General features: G+C 39.7%; 1 protein-coding gene across 3 annotated transcripts in view; it reads right to left on the reverse strand.

Moving 5' to 3' along the window:
- Positions 1-15983, reverse strand: part of SEMA3C (semaphorin 3C) — a 117480-nt gene extending 101497 nt beyond the window's left edge. The window contains exons 1-3 of one of the 3 annotated variants that reach the window (XM_071552724.1): positions 15873-15983; positions 15612-15705; positions 12445-12585 (exon numbers count right to left, since the gene is read on the reverse strand). In XM_071552724.1, coding sequence (XP_071408825.1) covers positions 12445-12547 — 103 coding nt within the window. In that variant the 5' untranslated portion in view covers positions 12548-12585; positions 15612-15705; positions 15873-15983. Of the gene's footprint in view, positions 1-12444; positions 12586-15611 lie in introns of all 3 variants that reach the window. The other 2 variants (XM_071552725.1, XM_071552723.1) reach the window with 2 other exon arrangements.
- Positions 15984-17452: the final 1469 nt, after the last annotated feature.

The following is a 17452-nucleotide window of genomic DNA, read 5'->3' on the forward strand; positions in this document are numbered from 1 at the left end:
GTCTAAAACAGGTCACAGCAATCTCTTTCCCTGATCTTTCATCTCCATAAACCAAAAGAAATCAATTGTCACAGTTGCAGAAAATTTTAACATACAAATGACACAGTAAGCCAGAACCATGTTCCATTACTGCATAAAAAAGCCCAGTATTTTGCCTCCTAAATGAGCCTAAAGAGAATATATGTGTGTTTTCTTCAACATGAGAAGATCTGATATCAGATTTGAAGTCAGCTTCAAAGGAACCGGAGACTACCTGTGGAGCAGACATTAAGGCTGAATATTCTCATACTACATGAGCTGGGGTGCAGTACCTTGTGCCTTTGAATAATCTCTACAAACCTCCTGTGTCACCCCCTCACTCTCCACTGATAAACAGTTGCTTTCTTGAAAGGGCCTTTTAGAGAAAAAGTGTCTCACAAGCTGCTAGTTCTCTCTGACACATTTCCACATACAACTCATACCTATCAAGTAGAAACTAGACTTATTTTGAATAAAACTCATTCTAAACTGCTCAGCAAACAGGTTGGGGTTATCACAGACACAGGGCTGGAAAAATAAGCAAAGAGAATAGTAAACAGTGAGTGGCCACCTTGTTTATTCAGAGTGCTGTGGTTTATTGATGTTACACACAATCTCAAGTTTAGTTGATCTTAGGCGTTACATGTTTTCTCTCACATCCAACTCTATCTGAAAGGAATCTCCAGCTGCCTAGGGATGCTTTCAACAGCCATAAGCCCCTTCCAATGCCATTGTACCCTGGTGCAGAAGGGAATAACCTTAAAGCAAAGGTCCTTCCCAGTCACCATACAGAATGAAAAGAATAAACTCAGATGTTTGCATTTTGGACATGTCCAGGCAGAATTCTTCCATCTCTTTAAGGACAAGGTAAGAGAGGAACTGAGCATAACAGGAGGACAGGCTGCCCCATAATCAGCATTCAGTGCTTGACCTCAGTACCAGTACAAATACCAACACTAAAATATCATTACCAACAAAAATACACTGAATAGAAGCACAAATATAATAGTAATGAAGAGGAACCTCCTCACTGTACTACAGTGCTGCATGTATCTGGAATATTTTTACAACGAAAAGTCCTTTGGCAATGACACCCTGAGAATCTGGAATAAAATTCTTTTTTTTTTTTTTGAAATAGCAAATGGAAATTATGTCAACATTTGAGGCAGATTCCTGTATCTGCAAAAAAATCCAAGTGATGAAAGACTGGCTGGTTTGGGTATTTTTAATTAATTCTATTATATTGTTCCCTCCCAACACATCTATGCAAATTACAATGGTAGGTATGAAACCTGCCCCAGTATTGATTCAGCTGGGACAACCTTCCCTGCATCAGGGTGGTCTGCTTTCCCCAGCTGTCAGGGAGATGCTGAATTCCTGCGCTTGCCCCTCTCCCCCAGCGCCTGCTCTAACTAGTCCAGGAGCATTTACACACAAAAATGCAGCAAGACTCGTGTTCCTCTTCTTCTATAAGTGTCATGCTAATGCTTCACGAACCCATTGCTCATCTTCTGGGTGCTGGGGAGGAAGAATTCATAAGCTAAGAAAGCACATACTGTACAAGCAGATTCTCCCATGTCTCAAAGAAAAAACTGGGATAAGATAAAAGTCTGTGATTTGTTGGACCTGGGTGATGGGCCAAACTAGGCTGGCCAAGTTTGTAAGTCTTCTCCTAAATTCACTTTCTGAGCGCTGCTAGTGCAGATAGCAGTGTATCTGACTACAACTCAAAGTTTCAAACTATTTTTGTAATTTTACGCAGTTTAGCCTTTAAGGACACACTTTTTCAGCTGTTCATGTGAACTTAAGAACATGTTTACCTGAGAACAAGAAATATTAGAGAGAGTTTGAAGGAACATTCAATGAAATAAAAATCACTGACAAATTATTCTTTTCCTACTCTACTTTTGAAAAATTTGTTTGAAAAAATCTTATGTTTGCAAGTATCCATAAATAAAGCAGTGTTTCTTCTGGAGAAATGAATGACACTCTTCTCATTCTAAAGAGACTTACTGAAGCTAGAAAGATGATAAGTTATTAAATTAGTGGTAATGGCTTTACAGGCATATTCATTTTTATATATAGTAGCCGTGTATGCAGTTTTAATTCCCTAATGCAAACCACAATGAAACACCTCATGGTGGCTTTAAACTCTTTGGCCTTTGCTGTAGGTTTGTCTGCTTTAGGAAAATAAAATTACAGTGCATTATCTTCAACAGTGGCAGGAAGTGGGGTTTCAGTCAGATCAGCTTAAAAAATTCCAGCTGTGTTCACGTTGAAACCATCAAAAAGTCTAAGCCTGGGATCATTTCTACATGCCAACTAAATCCTTTTCAGGCCTCAAGAAGTAAATTTTTGAAAAAATGCCAAGCCTCTCCTTGAAAATAACATCTTAATTGGTTGATATAAAAAAACCAGAAAGTGCCATTCTGAAAATTCAAGTGCTCACATTTTTGTGTACTAATTTGATACTGTGCCTTGTAAGAGCACTCAACATACTAACACAGAGACTGTCTTGGAAAACTGAAATCACAGGCGTGCAGGCTAGTTATTCCAGACAGGAAGGAATTTCTAAGAACTACAAAAACTAGATGTGTTATGGTATGTATCCTGTGTCATTGCAATGCACCAGAAAGGCCAAACAACTGTGCAACAGTGTTGGTCCCAAGGAAAATACAGTATTTCATTCCCTGGATGGCTATGGCTCAGTGAGTATCTCAGAGGACAAGGAAAATCCACTTTCAGTGGATCAGTAATTGTTTTCAAGGAATTTCTGTATCAATGTTAGGTTCACACCTAGTAAAATGCTTAGGATCAACAAACAGAAAACACAATTTTACATACTGATGTATCCTTGGCATAGTGTTTTGAATACACATATCTTTTTACATTAACAATAATCTTTGCCGCATTATGAATACATCTACCACTACTATCTTTCTGTCTTTGTTTCCTGTTACACGATCAGTTGTGGTGTGCTATATACCAGGGTACTTACCTTCTCCTTCTGCTGTTCAAAACTTTGCGCTATGAGAAGGAAAGGAAATTAACCTCATCGTTCCCAGCCGTTGAAATGAGTGAGGATCAGACACTTGCCTTGCATATTTCCCTTATCCCTGTAAATTTAACTTTGCAGCTCCTTTAAGCTAGGAGACCGAGAGATATATTCTGATTTACATAGATGGTAAAAGAAGACAAATGTTTGCCCAATTTAATTGATTCTGAGCTGACATAAATTGATTTATTCTGCACAACTCAAAGCTTTTAAAACTAAACATATTTTTTCATTAAGAACAGTATTAAGTGAGAGAAAAAAAATCTAAGAAAAAACAACAAAAGATCAGGAGAACAGGTGATTGAGAAAGCCTATCACTCTCAGGGCAGGATTTATTAGACCCTATGTTTTTTAGTTGTATTTCAAAGCAATGTAGGAACTGTGAAATTGCAAATGAAATTCTAGATGGAGACAGTAGTGGACATAATAGATAGCTGAAAGTGAATTTTGATCCATCACACAATTACTGTGTAGTTGTAAAACTTTTTTTCTTTTTTTTTTTTTTTTGGAATGCCAGTCTGACCCTTTTAATGGCTGAAAACAGTGCCTGTAACTAAAAGAATTTAGGTTCAGCTTAATTTTGGGTTAGATTTTTTTTTCTTTTTTTTTTTTTTTAAGTAGCTGCCAATACACATTTTTTTCCATTAAGCAACTTGGCAGTCCCAGCTGACTGTGATGTCTCCCCATCCTCATTGTGATATCTCCTCATCCACATTCTAGAAGATAATTCTGGCAGGGCAATCATTTATTCCAGAGCAGTGAGTAAAATTAAGCAGAACCATTCCAAAGACTGGGTATTCAATCCATACTACTAGTAAATGTTGCATTTCACAAAGTCATATTTGCATTTTAAATTTTTACTGGAAGCAAAATCTTCTCATATAGAAAGAGGGTGTATTTTACATGAAGTGTTTACTTATAGCCCCCAAACAAAATAAAAAAAAAAAAAAGGCAAAACCCCAAAACGAACACACCCACAAAAATTACAACCTCAAACAAAAAACCAAAAGCAAAAAGCCCAAGCAAGTCCTCCATCTCCAGAATTATCAATATCATTAAAAATGTCATAAAATGTCATATAACACTTGGGAGATGGTGGCCAAATTAAAAATTAAGAGCTAAACTCTGAAAGGTGCTCATAGACCAGTCTCTAAGCTTATGGTGATTTGAGGGCATTCCTTCACCAGATCTGAAATTCACTTTCTCTCCCTAACAACACACAAAGTTCCTAATAGACTTCCTGATAGAACCCACTGGAGTTGTGTACTGCTGAAGTGCTGTTCCAGACATGTTTTCTATCAAGGTGATTTAATGGAGAGTTCTAGAATTATTTTTCCCCTGATAATGATGAAATACCATGGTATACAGTAGATAAGATGTAAGATGGCAGAAGGATATATCTTCAAAATGGTATCTTGGAATGTAAGATAAGCATTCTAAAATTGTTAGTTAAAACTATTTGTACTATGTTTCTGAAAAAAATTCTACGTATAATCTGGAGTATCAGTTGTGGTGATCGAGGAGCCTTTGGAGCACTCACTTTTGCATAACTGATTTGCTGGGTGAGAGTAGCAGTTGGGAATGTCCCAAATACTGCTTTACAAAGGAACAGGAAACAAAACCTTCACCAACCTTAGCCACACAAGAAGCAAGAAACCTCCTCAAGGAGAAATAGCCTTATATTCACAAGGATAAGATGAAGAGCTAAATTCTGTAAAGGGTATGATGGTCCCAGCTCCACAGTTGTTTCATGGGAGAGGCATTCCTTATCTTCTTTCCATTGTGATACCAAAGTGTGATACCAGCTTCAGTAAACCAGTTACCAGGTTTTCTGCTTCCAGGAAGAAGTCATATCAATGGCAGATGAAGTAATAATGCAAATGGAATTGTACCAAGTTTGCATTGAATAAGGATGGAGGTATAAAGGGAAGGGAGGAAAGACAAATGGTGTAAATCCTCTGGTAATCACCACCATTCTCTCCATTACTGAATTTACACGCTTTCCAGTAAGAGAGGAGATCCAACCTGATTCATAGAGCTAAGGGAGTATTCAGTTGCATCCCTTGGACCCCAACTCTCTAACTAAATGAAGAGGGAAAAACATACAGCCTTCTTTTAACATTGTGTCTGCTAAGCCAATGCCATCTAGATATAAAACAAGACAAGATAAGCTCAGAAGGTGCACTGTGAATCAGTAAACTGCATCCCTAAGACAAAGACCTTTTCCTGAGAAACAATGCTGAGACTTTTTTTAAAGACTGTTTTTGAGAACATTGAAAAGTCAGCACCAAAAAGAACAAAATACACATGTTGAGAAAATGGCCAGCTTAATTGACAGGGTAAGTTCTTGGTCTGTGTATTTATTCATGGCAGGATCTCAGTCAACACACTTCAATAAAATGAGCACTTATTGTGAGTCATGTCACTAATTACATCTGATACACAAAAAGGCTTGTGCAGCACCACATATCAAAGTGCACTGTGAGCTCATCCAGTATGGAAAAGGCTCACAGAGAAGCTCTTGTCACTGGTACCTGAACAATCCTGAAAAAGACAGGGTATTAGAAATGTCTATGCCATTTTTCTCTCATCACAGTTTTTAAACACAAAAAGAAGATGTGTTGTACAATAATGACAATACAACTGCCTACATAGGGACTTCAGCATTTGCCTTGGACAGGAAACACAAGGAAGAATTATTGACAGAGCAGTGGAATTGGCCAAGATAAGCTGCTTTCTTTTATGACACGCAGAGAGCACCAAGATGTGTAGAATTTGTCAAAATGTTCTCAGATAAAGTTTGATTTTTCCATATCAAAATTAAACAAAACACTAAAAAAAAAATCTAAAATCATGACCTGGTTCAGATACAGGTCAAACTGTATTTAGAGAACAAAAAGAAACTAAAGGAAGTAAACAATTGAGTCTTCTCTAACTTTTGAGTTCTTCATCCAAGAGTAGGATTAAATTTGTAGGTTTTCCCCCTAAATTTATTGCCTGATAATTAACTACCTTGAAGACATGTACCTATTTGTGCTTTCCCTTGAGGGTACCTCTTACAGCAACTTTGGAAAACAAACATAGAACCGGACCCTCTGACATCAGCTTTACTGAATGACCATTTTCACACCTGAAGTCAAATCACATGGCACAATTTAATTAATTACAGGAACAGTGCTTTAAATTCTCCTTCCCTGAACACTCATGTCAGCAACAATGACAGTGAAGCAAATCTCAGTGACACTACCACTGAACAAGAGTGTGAAAACAAGCAGATTCAATGTCATTTGCAATCTGGGACATCTACCCATGGAACTGCAGAAAGAATACTGAGGTCTTTATATAAGGTTTCCTTTAAAATGTTTGATTTTTTTTGTTGTTATTTTGTTTTCCCATTTCATTCATACCCTATGCAAGCTATTCAGTTTCTGTAGAAGTAAGATTTATTACACTAAGCTTCTGTTTATTTCAACACAAGAGAAAAAAAAAAAGAAAAATAAACAACAAAGCAAGGAAAGAAATATACAGAAAATATAAGTCTAAAAATGACCCTCCAAGACTACAGTATGTAAAAGACTATAATTTGTAAATTAGACATGTCTTTAGGAACAACCAAAGCTGACAATTTGAGAACCCCTCTGGAGTCCTGCATACAGTTCTGGTGTCCCCAACATAAGAGGGAAATGGAACTGTTGGAACAAGTCCAGAGGAGGCCACAAAGCTGGTAAGTGGACTGGAACACCTTCCCTATGAAGACAGGCTGAGAAATTTTGGTTTGTTCAGCCTGGAGAAGAGAAGGTTGTGTGGAGACCTCATAGCAATCTTCCAGTACCTGAAGTGTGCCTAAATGGAAGCTGGAGAGAGACTCTTGAGCTGGAGAGAGACTCTTTAAGAGGAACTATAGTGATAGGATAAGGAATAATGGATACAGATTAAAAGAGAGGAAATTTGGGTTAGATATTAGGAAGAAATTTTTTACTGTGAGGGTAGTGAAACACTAGAACCACTTGCTCAGAAAGGTTGTGGATGCCCCAACCCTAGCAGTGTTCAAAGCCAGGCTGGATGGGGCTCTGAGCTATCTGGTCTGGTGCGAGATGTCCCTGCCCGTGGCAGGGGTGGGGAGTCGGGACTACATGATCTTTAAGGTCCATTCTAACCCCTTAATATTTTCTGATTCTATGATCAAATGTAAAGACACCATTTTCACTACTCAAGACAAAAAAAGAATTTTAGTTTTAGTTGAAAGTATTCAGAATTAAGTTTTTAGATCTCCAGTGAGAGCCAAATAAATTGGAAATGTTTTCACATGGTTGATATTCAACACTTTATAAATTAGCATTATTTAAGATCCGTGAAGTTATGAAAGCCACAAATCAGTTACTTTTGAGGAAATGAGCCAAAATTTGCTGAAAATTAAGCAACTAAATGAACATTCAAGATGAGTTTTCCATATAAACAAAACCAAAACCACGGATCTTTTCTCCTTCTTTCTCTTTTTTCTTTTAACGGTCTATTTCTACCTCATTTTGGCAAGTAGCTTTCATTCTATGGACACCAAAAAAGATCCAATCAACTATTCGAGCATAAACCTTTGCCTACTAGACTGTCATCAGCACAAAGTTCCCCAAATAATAAATGAACTTTTTATTAACTGTGGTAACATTAGCATTACAATGAGGGACTGTTTAAAAACAAGTTGTACTGCTGTTGCTCGAGAGCTCAAAGAAAATGGTTCTCAGTTCCTTTATTTTTCCTTTAGGGTAACCACAGGGGTTGCATTAAATCTTTTAAAATATGTTGACAGTTGAATAAGTGCTGCTGTTGCTCTGGTGACATTTTATGCTTTTTAATTGTCATTAATGAAGCTGATTGATACTATCTTAAAAGTTCTTTACGTGTTCTAGTAATTTTATGACAAAGAGAGGAACAAAAGCATCTGCAAATTAGCCTTGATCCACTTCTCATATGGAATTTTCACTAGAGACAATGGGAGAGTCTGCATGGGAAATATCTGCTAGACCAGACATTTGAGTAGGAATGCATGAAATGTTCCCAGTCAGTTGTGAAATTATCACTTGGTTGTGCACCTCCACATAAATTTAAATCTCAAAGAAGGTTTGAGTATATTTTTAAAAAATAAGTACTAGATCTGTTCTTATTATTCTGAATTTGATGTTAAAATTGTATGGCCCTACATTTTAGGGTAGAAAAAAAAATCCAAAAAGTAAATATGAGTTGGAATGAAATAAAATCAGGCAGTAACCTGGAGTGCAATAACTCCTTCACTGATTTGAGAAAGGTTTTCTCCCTGGAAAGACTGAAGGATACAGCTCTCAATTATCTGTTCAGGAACGTGCAGTAACAAGGAGGAATGCATGTAGCTTGAGAAATCGCAGGCACCACACTTGATAGTTCATAAACACATTAGTCTTTTGCTATGGAGAGAAAATAAACTGGGGTGCTCTAAATTATGATAGGTGATTTAAGTAGATTAAGAAAGATCTATTCTGAGGACAAGGAGCCAGAAAAGGCAGGAGGATCAGAAGTAGTATACTAAAAGTGTAGGGAGACATAGTGAGTCCTTTACATCCCCCATCCAAGGTTTCCTCACTCCTGCATGCTCCATGGAAACATAGCAGATGAATCCACAACACTGCTGCAGTTGTTGTACCACAGGCTTCCTACCTTTGCCATTTCAGAACCAGAAGAAGCTAGAGCCATCTTTCTTCTTCAACTGCAGTGGCTCTTCAAGTGTGTATGTTGTACAAATATTGATGGTTTGAGCCATCAGCATTGATCAGGACAATTAGATCATGACAAATTATTCCAGGCAAACTGAGAACCCCTTTACCTGATCCTCCACAGGCCCAGCACCATGTATAACCATGCACACCTGTGCCTAGAAAGCAGTTCAGCTCCAGCCTGACAGTTTCTTTCAGCCAAGTAAATGGCTATACAAGGTGCAAAGCAATAGAAATCAGGCCTCAGGGTGCTGTACAGCACTGCAATTTTCAAGGCACTCAGGATGCAGACACCAGTAAGTTCCACACTCACGTCACACGCACAGTTAACAATCTCAGCTAAGTCATGAACTACATTTTAATTAGACAAGGGGCCAGGCTTTTGATTTCAAAAATAGAAGTTAGGGTTGCAGTCCTTCATCCATTGAAGTTAATTGCAAAATCTCTATTATCAGGCTCTTGAGGTATTACCCAGGCGTACCTTTTAATTACATTTGATTCTTAATGAAGTAGATCGCAAAGAAAAAAGCAGCCCATGATTCAAACGATTCGCATTTGTATCTTTCCTGATGAAAAACAGGATAGGTCAAGATACTTGCTGGATTTTCCCATGAGAAATGCTATGGTGTGAATAAGCTCAATTGACTTGATTCTGAAGGAGCAGGTTAGCTTTGAAAAGTATCACTCATTTTCTCCTCCTGTGTACATTCTACCCTCAAAACTTATGTAATGTAATTCTAGAGACCAAGCCAAATCCAATTCAGGACTTGAAAAATATCATGTAAGTACCCTAAGCTTGAATGATTTGGCTTTGTTGTCTCATGTCATTTAAAACATAAGGCGATCTACTTATAGTTTTACTTTCAAATGATGCACTTCAAAAGAGTGCCAATTCTCCATAAAAACTGACAGCTTCTCAGGGCAAGGAGACGGCCAGTAATTTGATGTTTCTACATGATTTAAAAACAATAAGCTGTGAAGCAGCTTAGGAAGAAAGATTGTGTTATCACATTTAGCTAGAGATTAATACGAAGTTTCACCTCTTTCTCTTTTATCAGTACTCATGTAAATAAATAAATTTATAGAACATAAGTTCATACTACAGGTGGGGCCATTACCTTGTTATACACAACAACCTGCAAACTCTTTTCATGTAATGAAAATTGTTTCTTACCATCTGGAAATCAGGTTTAAAAATAAAACTAGTGTTGACATATTATACAAGAAACTTAGCTTTTTATTTCCGACATACTTCTCATATTATAAAACACATAATTAATGTCTTACTTTTCTGACTTCAAAAGACTCATTAAAAATGTAGGACTTCAAAATGGTTTTCGTTTTGTTGGGTTTTTTGTTGTTGGGGTTCCTTTTTTTTTAAGGTTGACTTTTAAGTATTATGGAAAGTAAAAGTTCAGGTTTAAGATAATCTGGTGGTATTGCAAGGCTCTGGTGACACTTACTTTACCTCAACTTTCACCAAGACTCATTTTTACTCATGTAAAACATCACTTTAAAAATAAAGGAAAGGACACAGGGCAGTCATTTACTGTCCATGATATTGCAGAGGCAGCTCTAACCAAGGCAGCCAAGCAGGGTTACAGCAGTGAGGTGACACTGCATCCCCAGGCTCTGTACAGGGTAGCAGAGCTCTTGAGGTTCAAGAAGGTCATCAGACAAACGGGTCACTGCAACATAAAGCTGTCATAGCCCCTTTTAAAAGAAGTGGGGACAACCTCCTTTCAGAGAGGGTCAGAGAAACTAAGGTTTCAGTTCAGTATTTTCTTTAAATCCCTAGGTTTTGGGTCTTTTGCCCTATGGGTGCTTCAGTGTTTCAGACTAGCAGGATACCTGTGATGAAAAACAAATCTCTTGAGTCCGTGTTAAAACCATCTGCCCCTCATTGCAATTCTTTCCCATTCACAAGGTTGAATACCACAAAACCTGAACACTTCCTACTTCATGGTCACACAAGAGATCAGGGGAAGCCTAGATTACTTACAAGGCCACTAAAGAGATGATGTGGAAATCCAAATCAGCCTGTTTGGCATAACTGTGGCAAACCTGTAGCGCAATACACAACCAGAGCCACACTTGCTCCTGCACTAAGTTGTGCTGAAATAGCATAATTTACACTAGAGTCAGTGCTATCAAAGGAAGGAAAAAATATTTCCACCTCTACTTCTTTATTTAGCAGTTCCCTCTTTGTATTCAATCCCTACTATTGCTTTTATTGTAACTATGCCATTTTAAACCTAGTAAGTATTGCACTCATCAGTTTAGGGCCCTATATAATATATACCACCTTGTAATTGTTCAGTCTCTGGTTGATATTTGTGGAAGGTCTATCTTGGCAGGTCTCCTTCTGCATATCTCTTGGTCATATGAATGCATAGCTATGATCATTGTAGCAAACAGCAGTCTGAGATACTTACTAGCTATGATTATTTTTTAAGTGATTCTTAAAGACTATTCAGAGCACACAGAACATTCCCATAGCAGTTGCAGGGCATCCCTGCAATAATGAACCACACAATGCCATCCTAATGCAGACAGTCAGGTGCAGGAAGCAGCAAGCCCTTATGCCTCAAAGACAGTCACAGAAAATCAGAGAGCTGAAGAAAGTTAACATCCCTATAGTTAGTGACAAAATTTCAGCTCAAATTTAACAGACACTATAAGCTAAAGAACACACACATTCTGAAGTGATGGCTAAGGGGCTAATAGTGAAAGAATAAATTACTATTAAAAGTAATACTAGGGTTATTTCAGCAATATGGTACCGGCCAGAACTTCAGAAGTAAAAGCAACTTTCTTTGAAAATAGTATTTTTGATTGCTTGTTTACAGTATGCAGCATCAATGATTGCTACATGCCACTACTATATCCTACATATTGTACTAAGTGCACAAGTCTCGGGACCAAGGTGGGGACACACTCCTGAGACAACTCACACACACAGAGGTTTGGTGGAGAACATATCAAAAGCATTTTATTTCCCACTGGGGTCTGGTTATAAGGGTCCCGATAGGGGCGGGGTTTGGAGGGGATTAGATAGTACAGTTGACGGTAGGATTAGGCTTAGGTAGTGGGAGGAGAAAAACCACCACGGGGCTGCAAGCAGGAGGCAGGTGGGACTCAGGGGAAAAAACACACAGAGGGGGAAGGAACATGGAGGATGTGCTGAGTCCAACAGCCAAGGAATGATACTTTACAGAGGACTCTGTGTCTGCCTAACTATTTTGGTAAACCTTCAGGCAGCCTCATTTTCAGAATGTAAAGTGTCTCAGTTGGGCATTGAATGAAAGCAACTCAAATGATTAATAACTTCCACTACATGCCATGTGCTATCTTCTTTCGCAAGCGCAATTAAGAATAAGAAATAAAACCTTTAGTTGTTAGTAAGTCATAATAACTCAAGACAAAGTCTTATTACCCATCTGTAACTATAGGTAGCTTCAGGTAAAAAAAATCGAATTTAGGCTTACAGGTACCTTTTCAACACAAACCAAAAATATTAATCGTGGACGCAGATTAAAACACCACTTTCTACTCAGTTACCGAATTTAAGAGGAATAAGAAAATGTTCAACCATAACATTTGCGTAAGAATGTTTATCTTCTTTCTTACCATTGAATGTTAGGAACACTCTTGCTTGAGGCTGGGAAGATCCCTTTACACTGGTAAAGTACATAAATATCCCAATCAACACGTGCACTGCAAGAAAGGCCATCTCTTCAGATTTGCAACTTAATATCCAAGAAATGAAACCTGAAAGACAGAGATATCACATTACTCTTTTTATACAATTTTGTGGAGCAAAAACAACGGTATGGAAAGATCTGTGTTAGAAGCCATAACTGATCTGAAGGAGGTACAGCACTTCTGTTTTTTCTATGTATATCTGAAAGTAGTTTTCCCCAGCAGTTTTCTATGCTGGCAGAAAAGGAGCTCTCTGCCTGTTAGTAGGAACCAACAGAGCCCAAGTTTTGTCTGGGGCAGACTATAGCATTAGACTTAGTTTATTTAAAATGAGGACAATTCCACCTGCTGGAAATATAATTATACTAAATGTCAAGGCAGAGCAAAGCAAGGACAGGAGATAAAGTTTCACAAATAAAAAGCTGGCTGGTATTTTTAGGCATGTCTCTCTCATGTTCAGAGGGGGACGTTTGGGTTATTGGTTGGGCTTTTTTTCTTCTTTTAAGATTTAAAAATCAAAGGTGCTTGGAAATGAGCTTTAAGGTTTTGAAAGCTGGGCTCTTTAATAGCCCTCTAGTTCTCCTTTTAAGAAATCCTGACTATGTACGTCATTAATTTCAAAACCACTGAAACCAAAAGTATTTCAACATGCTTGAAACTGTTAGTCAAAATTTGCTTTTTGGGCTAGCTTCTTTCAGGAATACTTATCTGCTTTCATATCTCTTATCTTCTACAGAGCACTAAGAACACTCAAGGTTGGACAGTGCATTACACTTGATACCTCTGCTATTCCTGCACATCTGCTGAGTCTACATTCATTATATAGGGCTTAGCTGCTGAGTAGACTGAGCTTCTCAGAGAATCACAAAATGCTCCAAAACTCTGCATCTTTTCTTAGCTCAGGAAGGACTTGAACTCACTGAAGTCAGTGGCATTTTCCTAACAATTCTAATGGACTTTGGACCAAATCCATAAAACCCAGCAGACATCAGAAGCTGAATATTGCAAATCTATATCATATCTGCTCCTAAACTTCATCTCTCCAATAACTGTGAAGTGCTAATTTAATTTCACCTATCTTAACAACTTTGTAAGCTCAGGTCCAAAGGTGAGAATAAAAAACACCCTCATTTTAGGCCCATTCTACATTGCTACTTATATATTCATTTTTTCTTTTTGGTGTAAACAGCCCTTCTACTAGACAACACTTAATCAATCAGGTGATATATTTGATTCTATGGCAACTGGAAGCACTTTGAAAGATACAACCCCTACAGCCAGAAGATAGCATTAAAAGCTATATATCTATTTCATCTATTTGTTGCCTGTGCAATCATTTTACATTTTACCTCATCTCTGCTCCAGCCTTACAGTCCCTCCAGTGGAAGCCAATATTTCTACATGCTTGTTCATTCGGCCCCTCTGAGGTTCACATCTGTCCTTAAAGAACCGGCTCTAACTCCAGTGGCACGGCGGGAATGAGCTGTCAGGCAGGGATGACTTTAGGTCATCACTAGGTTGAGCCAGTTCCACACCACTGACTTAGCGGTAAAAGCCCCATATCTCATTACTACCTCTGTCATTCCTCATCCACTCACTGTAAATCGCTCTGAAAGGCTTCCCTCTCTAGGAGGACCTCATATAAAGTTGGAGTCGGGATGGAGAGTGTGCAAGTGAATGTACAGCTCTGCAGCCCACACTCTGAACTCTCATTCATGATTTGCTCTGGTATACTGAGAAATGCAAAAAGATCAAGTAATTCTACAACTCTGCTAATTGACAAAGACACCCGTGTCAGAAATTTGCCAGCTACAGATCGGGTCTGTAGGAGAAATATATCCATTCTGGCCCAGTTCCAAATTATCTCTAAAGGTCTGTTAACTACTAAAATGATAGTTACAGAGCTTTTGCCAAGAATAATTCTTAAACAAGCTGCACGAACCCTAGTACTAATGCTGCTTTGTGAGCTTTAAATTTAAAACCTTGTGACTAGCCCATGGGATATCCTTTTACTTACCCCTCTTCTAAGAGAGAAATGGCATTAAATCCCAATAAAATGTCTTTGTCAGGCCAAAACAAATAGCCAATCATACAGAACATATGATTTAACAGATGCAATGGGATTAGTATTTTACAGTAGTAGCACTATGCTTTCTTTGCAATAAAGATAAAAAGTCAAAGAGGAACAAGTGTGCAGCTTTCCCTCTTCCTTTAAATAATATTGTAGGAAATAATAGAAAGAAAATCCTTTAAGCACTCTTTCCCTCCCACTCTCGTGCCTCCTGCCAATTCTAGCGCAATCAGCTACAGGAGTGAAACATTGCTACATTTCGTTGCTCAAATTGCAGATCTTCACCATTAACACAGAAGTGACAGGCAAATAAATACAAGATTCAAGTGCTGAGCAGCATGGTTCCTACCCAGCTCTTAGACACATAAATAATAAATGCATACTGTGCCAAAAAGGTACCTCAGGGTGTCTGACATGTGAGTTACCTAATGGAAATAGGTTTAATTTCAGAGATTTACAGATATGGTAACTGAACACAACTCATTGCAGGTTTGACTCTTGCTTTGGGCTTATATCTCAGTTCTGAATTTATCCCATAAGTCATGATACTATATTCAGCATGTCCTGTGCACATGATCTCTGCTGACAACCCACAGAGTTAAACCCTTGCAAGTACTTTTCAAGAATCTTACAGGACAGACAAAAAGCAGTGTCTAATTACATTTCTGCTCTTACACCCCATTCCAACCGTAAACAAACAAACCGCTACTAAAGTAAAGTGGTGAAGTTTCCCTGCCATGGAGGTCGCTTGCACCATGTGTACTGCTTTTGGAAAGTACCGTATGGATTTCCTATGAAGTGCTGTGCAGGTGTCATGTGCTACAGGCTGGGTCCTACCCTTAAATCCTGTAAGGAAAATCATTCAGCAGAGGAAAGAAAAGAAATAAAGGAGAAAAAGGTTTCCCACTAAACACATATTGGAAAGCATTGCTTTTAACTATCTGTGAACAGCAGGAAAATTCAACCATCAGAGACATTCTACATCTTATTACAGCAGAGAAAGAGAACTTTAAGTTATGCTTACCCGGCTGTTAGAGACACCAGTAATACCGATTTCTGTCTGGTTTCTATCAGTTTATAGACTCCACTCCTGCTACCAGAACATTTTAATTCCAAACCTGGCTTATTGTGAAGAGAAAAATAAATAAATAGAAAAAAAAAAGACAAAAGAAAACTCTCTCTTCGTGGTGGTTGCAGGGGTACTCCCAACTCCTCTGTACAATAATCCCGGCAGCTGGACTCCTACGGCTCCGGGAGCGCTTCTCCCCTGCCCTCAATTACGCACCTAGGAGTGAATGGAGCGGCCGCGCGGCGACGGTACCGCCGCTGGTTTCCAGTTACAGGCGCAGCCCTGCCCTGGCCGCCGCCGCACTAGCGAGGGGAGGCGAGGCGGCCGCCGGTGCATCATTAGCTGAGCAAATAGGAGTTGGAGCTCATAAATAATGGCGAGGCCACACCCCGCCCTGCGCGCCGGCGGGTGCAGCCCTACCCGTCCGCCCGCCCGCGGCAGCGCCGCTGGCACCGCGCAGGGGGCGGACGGGGTCGAAAGGGGCGCGTGGTGCAGTCGGGGGCTGTTTAGAGGCATAGCCCCCCCGGCTCGGCTCCGGGGGCTCAACCGCGGGCAGCCCCCGGACCCATCCGCGCCCTTTGCGCGCCCGGAGGGCAGGAGGGAAACTCGCGAGGAAAGTTTGTGTCCCGCCGGGCGGGTCGTGCTGTGGCTCCCCCAGCGCCCCGACGAAAGTATAGCCAGGGTGGCCGGAGCGGGCTCCGGATCGCGGTCGCGGGCAGAGCCGCGGGGAGGCGGCGGTACCGGGAGGAGCGGGGCAGGCGGGGGACAGCGAGCGGGAGGCCGGTAGGTGTCACTGTGAAGAGGGAATGAGCCCGGGCTGCAATGAGGGGGGAGCCCGGTGGCAGCCAGACCCCGTCAGAGGGGGTTCTTCTCACCCTCCCCCTACACGAATTATGTCATCGATTTAAAACTTTAGAATAAAATGAGCAAACAAGAGTAAGTGAGGAGAATCAGAGCGCTACTGAGATTGGAAGTTTAGTTTCAGAGTTGCTCCAGAAGTTTTATCCCATATTTCAGGTCGTTTGCAGTGTAGGAAACTGAGAGCTGTATTTGCTTAAACTCTTTTTTTTTTTCCCCAAGAAAATTTGAGCAATCTTTGCCATTTGGTGAGATTCGTGGTCTCGTGGCAATGGGACTGTATTGAATACTTTACCCAACATGTTTTGAAAATATAAACTGCAGCACAGCTCCATGAAAGCCCCAAGGATTTTTTCCGAACAACATCATTTGGGTTAGGTTTTCCTAAACTGTCTTGCAAGCATATTCTTTTCTGCTCTGACCTGAAGTGCAAACCTCCTTTGACTCAAGATTTCTGCCTTTGCAGAGAGATGATCTCTGATCCAGCTGAGGAAGTGCAGGCCAGTCAGCTGGGTAATGCCAAGGCAGTACTTCCAGGGAGCACATCTCGTGATACATTTGGAGCCATCTCCCACAGTCAGAAATATGTTAACAAGTAAACAAGTACCCACAATGAATCAGTGTACAAGCTTGAGTTACAGTTTTGTTTCCAACTATTAACACACTCTGGCCATACTAACCAAAGCAGTCAGTAATACTGATGCATTATAGCCAGAGTATACCTGAATACAGCTCCCTTACTAAACAAATTTTGTCTATACATATGGCCGCCTTTATGGCCTGTTTCTTTCCAGGCTTGAGTGTCAGTCTAGCAAAGTAAGTGATTTCTTCAAGCAAGGATTTCCAATATTATATGGTGCTTATTATCCCTGAGAATGCAGAAATATGGGATGCTCCTTCCTCAGATTTGCAGCTGATACCAGAAAAGAAATGGACCC

Source organism: Pithys albifrons, chromosome 3 (genome assembly GCF_047495875.1).
Source record: "Pithys albifrons albifrons isolate INPA30051 chromosome 3, PitAlb_v1, whole genome shotgun sequence".
NCBI lineage: Eukaryota > Metazoa > Chordata > Aves > Passeriformes > Thamnophilidae > Pithys > Pithys albifrons.